At 30.1% G+C, this 7,316-nt stretch overlaps 1 protein-coding gene across 1 annotated transcript; it reads left to right on the top strand.

Moving 5' to 3' along the window:
• Positions 1–2,196, top strand: LOC145578499 (uncharacterized). The gene is made up of 5 exons (XM_081635808.1): positions 1–241; positions 1,020–1,089; positions 1,183–1,359; positions 1,497–1,719; positions 1,796–2,196. The coding sequence occupies exons 1-5, from the start codon at positions 111–113 to the stop codon at positions 1,903–1,905; spliced, it is 711 nt and encodes a 236-aa protein (XP_081491934.1). The 5' UTR covers positions 1–110; the 3' UTR covers positions 1,906–2,196.
• Positions 2,197–7,316: the final 5,120 nt, after the last annotated feature.

The raw sequence follows: 7,316 nt of genomic DNA, 5'->3' as shown, positions 1-7,316 counted from the left end.
GCGCAACAATTTACTTATTTGATGCGCAGTAGCAGTACCTTCCCTCCAACAATCACCACAAATTAACAAACAAACCCTTTCATTCACCAAAAACTTAGAGAGAAAGAAAGATGGTGAGGATGAGTGAAGATGACATTGCGGACTTTGAGAAGAAGTTCGATGTCGATACTGCCAAGCGATTCTTCAAACACATCACTAATAACGATGAAATCGCGGACCTAGATTTTCCAATATCAAATTTGTTAGTATTTTTTCTCTCCTTTTTTTATGCAAACCATAACCTTCTACAATTGTATTGTATGATTATCCTTCAATTCTTTATTTTTTTATTTATGCTTGCTGGTTGGTTGATTGCAGTTTTTAGGACATAAATGGGGATTTTTTCATTGTTCTCTGGTTACAAAATTATTCCCGTAATTTGGTTTGTTTGCTCGTTGAATGCAGTTTGTTTAGGTCAAAATTGGATTATTTTTTTTTTTTGTGTGTTACAAATTTACTCCCTTTGATTGCAGTTTTTTTAAAACTCAAATTGGTTAGGGTTTTATATCCTTTTTATAAGTGAAATATTATAATTCTTATTCTTGAATTGCATATTAAGTTTTGCTGTATAATCTTAACAATATTTAAAAAAATTACTCTGTATATCCATCGATTAAACATGCTACCTTTAATTTTGCTAGACTAGAACTGTAGCTGATTAGCACGAGTATACTAATCGTATCCATTGTTGATGTTGTTATTATTATGTTTTTGCTAATGTGAGTTGTGGAAGGATAGTGGTTTGATGTTGGAAAACTGACTCTTAAATTATACTCTATCTTTATCTATAATAGATAGAATTACATCTGATTAAGTACTAATTGAATATTCATATCTGTTGTTGATGATCTTATTATTTATTACGGAGTATGATTTTGCTAATATGAGTAGTCTAAGGATAATGGTTTAATGTTGGAAAAGTGACTCCTAAATTATTGCTCTAGCTACGAAGTTTGATTGTTAAACCGTGATGATTGCAGACGCAAAACTTTGCCAAATCTTATTAATCTCAGCTATGCCCCTGACTCTGTTAGAGACACAGATTCACCCGGCCAGGTATTGTATTTAACTATTTAATGTATACTTGCTTGTTTATTTGATGTTTTTGTTAATTATAATCTGATGTCATTTGCCACTGCTATCAGAACTATTCAGGAAGAATGGTCACACTTCTTTGATGAGGATGGATGCTTACGTTTTGATCAAACTCTACCTTTACTTGTTCATTCACCTGAATTGACTAAGCGTGAAAGGGATTATTATGAGCAAACTCTTAGTTGTTGTTGGTTGGCATTGTCATGCTACAATCAGAAGAATGAGGTACAAGTTTTTTCCTAGTTTATATTTTCTTAACTTTGACTCCTTTTTTCCTAGTCATTCCCTAATACAAAATGTATCCTTTATACTATGAGTAATTCATACACTTTAAATTGTTATTTTTTTTAACTTAATTTTAGGGTGCTGAATATGAGTTTGTTGCCCCTCTAATGAGCTCTACCGTGTTAATCCCGGAGCCAAAGCATCCCTATGTTCATCATGTTAATTTCTTTGCTAAGCGTAAGAATTTCAATTCTCTTCTGGAGCTCTTCTTTGCTGAGGTTGTGGCATTAAGTGGTAAATATGCAAACAAAGTTATCAGATGTTGTATCTTGGCACCTCGGCTCAATGGCTCTTCTCCAGGTAAGAGGGATAATGTATATTTTACACCCGTGGGATATTTTCAAATTGTCTCACTGTTTTCCATTGTCCCTTGCAGTTGCTATGTCTTCTGATTCTCTTGGGATTTTGCATCCAGAAGATGTATGTTGCACGCAATGCAACCGCAATCAAGGTGATAGTAGCGATAATGACTATGATTGGGATTAATCTAATGATCAATATATGACAGTGATCACGGCTATGATAGCGAGTCTAATGATTGATAATCGATCAAACTCTCCCACCTTGTTATTGCTTGTACAGAGTAAATGTTTATCTTACACTTTTTTTTTTTTTTTTTTAAACTGCTGGCTTTTACAGTTATGCTTTATGCCTGTTTACTACTGTAAATGGATTTTCCTTCATTGGCCTATTTTTATTTTACTTGTTTCTTTTTCATTTCTATGGAATGATAGGATTAGACTGCCATTTTTAAGTATTAAAGTTAAATCCATTCAAAATAAAAAAAAGTATTAAAGGTAAATCAACCTTCTTTTTTAACTTCTTATGTTGCAACTTATTTTTTTAAAAAAATCCGATTGCATTCCTAATTTTTATTCTTGACAAGAGTATCTGAGATCATTGTGATTGATTGCGATCAGAATTTTCAAATGAAAGGTGTGGAATGTACAAACTAATAAATGGCCTGAATCATGCTCATGATGGGCTGGGTATGCTAAGTTTCTATCATGCATTAATTTGATTCGGAGTAGGATTATTGGGAAGATAAAATTTCTTCTGTGGCCTAAAGCCTTCTTTGTACCTTGAATGACTGGCCTGGCTTAAAGCTCTAAACACTGCACTAGTTAACTAGCGCCAATAACTCCATTTTGGATTATACTTCGTCACAATTAATCTATCTATGACATCAACTAATACTCCGTGAATCCGTATATATTGTATATCAAGTACTCCAGCACTCCGCATAAGCCAAGTGTGTAGGTTTTTTTTTTTTGGTTAAAATGCATCACAGTCTTCATGTAATGCCAATTTTGGCCTCTTAGACCTCGCTATGGAGTCATGGACCAAATTTTGTGCATCTATTCGGCTATACTACCTAGTACGAGTATTTAAAAACTCTAACCTTGCCATTATTACTCACTTAGATGTTCTAAATTAATCACATGTTCTAAGGGCCTGTTTTCTTTAGCTTAATTTCAGTTCAGTTCAGTTCCTAATTTTCTTCTCTCATAAACAATTCATTTCAGCCTAGGTTAGTTCATTTTAGTTCAGCTTCAAAGCCTCCAATCAGTTCAGTTTAGAACAAACCCTAAATTTAGATCATCTCAATAAGTATGAGTTGTCACATATGACCTTATTCTCAATGGATCCCTAATTCAATACTTATACAATGCATACATAATTTTTATCCCTAATTGAATACATTTATGATTTATCTAATGCTTTTCTTTCATAACTTAATTCTTTTACGAATATAATCAATGCCAATACCCTTTTTGCTGTTCAAAAAAAAAAAAAAAAAAAAAAAAAAAAAAAAAAAAAAAAAAAAAAAAAAAAACCTTATGTGTCTTGTCACATGGTGTGACCACTTCACATAATCACATATAAGACAATTAATTAAGTAATAGGGGGTTACGGTGATGAGCAAATGAGGCTACATTATCATATGTAGGTTACTTAAATAAGAAAAAAGGGGTTACTCTCTTATATTTAAATAAGTGGATTATTCTTTCATTTTTTAAAACAAAAGAATAGGGGTTACTCGAATGAACACATAGGGTTATTTATTTCTACATTACTTGATTTCACTTGTATAATGAATTTGGATTATTTTTATAGATAACATGGGGTTACTCTTATGAAAAAATGAAGTTACTCATACATATAAATGAAAATTACTTTTATAAACCAATGTGGCCACACCGTGTGACTAGCCACATACAAGACTTACCCAGATTTTGTATTGCAGAGGTCAAACAACTAGATAACTATGTCTATAATAAATTATAGTATTATCCTCAAATGGGGGTAAAAAGTCCTTGCCTAAATATTTAATCTCATTTTAGGCATATGTTGTAACTTCATAACCATTACTTCTTTAATTTTTCACCTGCATTACCCTTATACTAGGCACAGGGCCTTATTAGGAATATCAAATGGGAAGTTTGATACAAGTAGTATGATTTTGTTAAGGTTCTTTAATTATTCTATAATACTAGTTACACCAATAACCAGGACAAGATTGATGTGAGATAAGAGGAAAGGGATATCACTAATCACCATCATTTTCCAACTTAATTACATAAACATATCACCTATATGACAATTTTATACTGTACAATTGATTATTACTTGGCTAAGGTTGAATAACCATACTCTGTTATAAAACATGAACATATCACCTACATGATATCTCTATAGTTATAGACTTGTATACCTACTTTCATTCATTTGACCTACTTGCAAAGCCAAATTTTTAAAAATAAAAGAGGTTTTTTTTAAAAAATATAATAAAATAAAATTGAACATCATCATTTAATTTGAGTGACATTAATTCAGTTTTATTATATCTTGCCACTTTCAATATAATCTTAAACATAAAAAATAAAAAATAAAATAAAATAAAAAAATAATTAAGCAAATGTTATCATGTAAAAATTGTTAGATTATTGTTAATCTAATTTTAATACCATCAACTTAAATAAATTTTAATAAAATATAAAATTGTAATAGATATTGATTATTAACTTTAATTTATGTATTATCTAAACTTTATTTTAGTATGGTAAATTTAAACTCATATTACCGACTAAGCTAAGCTAGGCATATATATATATATGTATATGATGCATGCATACATTAAGGTCTCAATTTTGCTAGCTTAAACTATATAGGCATGATGTAACTACAACAATTTATACATTGACACTATATAGACATGATCTAATTACCATCTCAAACACAAATAGATTGAGGTTTTTCCTCATATATGTTGTTGAAACAAGAGAAACTTATTTCAAATTTTATTTGAGCTTCTAATTATCTTGAGTAATTATTTAACGATTTAATAATAGCGACGTATCAGATGTTCTGATAATGCAATCTTGGAGGTTGATAAGGAGGTTGCATTTCAATCTTCTAAAATTAAAAGATTGGTCGAAAATGGAACCGAGTATCTCACGATGAAGAAACTATGTCTAAAGTTCTCACATTTTGTGAAATGAGGAGGAACAAGGTAGAAAAATCAAAACAATGGGAGTTCATTAAAGCTAACAAATGCATTCAGCTTATGACAGTAAGTATATATGTTTTTATTTTACAAAATTATTTTACTATTAACTTGCTAACCTTATTGTTATAATGGTCACTCATCAAGTTTAATTCAAATACACTTCAAAACCATATGGCAATGGGGGCTAGCCCGTTAACTTTATAAAGGGGACATAACTTTCTCTATTGTTCAATTAGATTAGATCTCATGTCACGCACGGTAACTTTCAATAACTATTCTATAATTAACATTATATTTAATTATAAATAAAATTAAATCTGGCTAAATTATTAATTTGTAAAATGAATTTATTATTAAAGTCTATTATTAGAAAAATAAATATTTTAAAATGCATATATTATATATATATTTCACCAACAAATTTATATCGTTTTCTTCTTGTTTATCAAATGAAAATTTTAACAATATGTATTTAAATCGTAAATAGATTTCTATTTAATTTACACACTCGTGGGATACTTACGAATAGTTTATTTGTTAATTTACGAATAGTATTACATTATTTGTTAATTTACGAATAGCTTTACGTAATTTGTCTCACTATTTATTTTCCATTGCCCCTTGTAATTGTTATGCCTTCTGTTTTACTTGTTTCTTCTTCCAAATCTATGAAATATTTCTTTCACATAAGTATATTTATTGCTCATTTATTACGAAATATTCTCGTACAATAAAAGAGGCGGCAAATAGACCTTAGTTGAACAAGTATTGCAGCATTTTTTATACATCTCCAAATCTATCCAGAGGTCCAACACCTCAAACTAATCCAAATCAAATACATACGTTATCAAATGCTTAAAAAAAAATTAATCTCAATAATGCATGCATATTTTTTTTACTATTAATTATTTAACACCTATTATTCAAAAGCTATTATAATCCAGAAATTTAGAGCTTTCATAATTTATATTCCTAAGTAATAAGTATAATATGTACTTGTAGCTAATGAATTTAGCATGATCCCACTATACTATCATACATTCATAAAAAAATTATAAAAAAATAACTATGAGTAAATTAGTCGTTGGAAATAACTCCAAAAATATATATGTTTTTTAAATTTTATACCTGATTTTCTGTGTGGGCTTTCCCTCATTTTCTTATAAAAATCTAAAACTTGATTGCAGACAATGGCAGTATTAGGCCCCCAAAATTTAAATATATATAATTTAGTTTGGTTTAATATCAATAAATTGTAGTTGGAGAAATGGTTAGAGCTAATATGCTTTGTACAATGAGATCGGAGTTCGAGCAAACCGGAGAGCCGCACTGGTGGCATGATGTGCACAAGTATCTAAAAGTATATATATAAAAAAAATTAAAATTCGATTAATTGTATAAAAATTAAATAAAAATGCTAACTTGCCCCAATTAAAAACTGATTTCGAACCGGCGAAAGAATATTAAAGTCGTTCACTTCATTCTCTCTCCAGCTATAATAAAATTTGTCCTTCTTCTCAGTTATATTCTCGATCGTACTGCAATATCACATAAATCAGCAAACAAACAAAGATTCGGAGTCAACAAGAAACAGGAGTGATAATAAAAGTATTCGAAATCGAAAACATGAAACAATAGATTATTTATTTAATTTGACGAGTAATTAATTACGTAGAAAAAACACATACACCAAACCAAAAATGACAAAAATACTATACGGTAGAATCGAAGTATAAGATTGGCGTATTTTTAAAAAAGGTGAGAGAGAAAATCAAAATATGCATAGATCGATTTAGATATAAACATATTAACAAAAAACAACTAACACGTAACCCTAGAAGAGAGATATTTATGATTTCAACTAGATTTTATACGAAAACACTCAGCAAAAATATGCATGGAAGCATTTTTAAGCACATAAATTTGATTCTACCATGTCTAAACTCAGCAAAAGCTTCAGAAAATGTAGATTTAGATGGAGAAATTTACCTAACGTAGACAATGAAATAGAAAGTGTTCGTTGATACAGAAGAAAATGGTCCCAAAAATTATTACGAAAGCGCTCCTTGCACTACCACCAGCCAACTCCGTTACTCTGGCGTCCGTGAAAGGGTCACGGTGTCCGAAGTACTCAATATCGTTTCGAGTTTCGACGAGAAACAACGAGCACTGAAGTAGACGAGAAATGAACGCTTATATTTTTAATATCGGGTATAACATAAGCAATAATGAATTATGTTGATTTTTATTGATCAGCTAGAGACGAATTGAACCAAGTAGACGAGATCTCTAGGAATACCACATCCGGATTGGATTTACATACTTAAGAAAGCCAATATCCATAAATCATAACTTTGGAAAAGAATACAATACTCAGTTGATCAGC

Source organism: Chenopodium album, chromosome 14, assembly GCF_948465745.1.
Source record: "Chenopodium album chromosome 14, dcCheAlbu1.1, whole genome shotgun sequence".
NCBI lineage: Eukaryota > Viridiplantae > Streptophyta > Magnoliopsida > Caryophyllales > Amaranthaceae > Chenopodium > Chenopodium album.
This window is presented reverse-complemented; position numbering and strand designations above follow the sequence as displayed.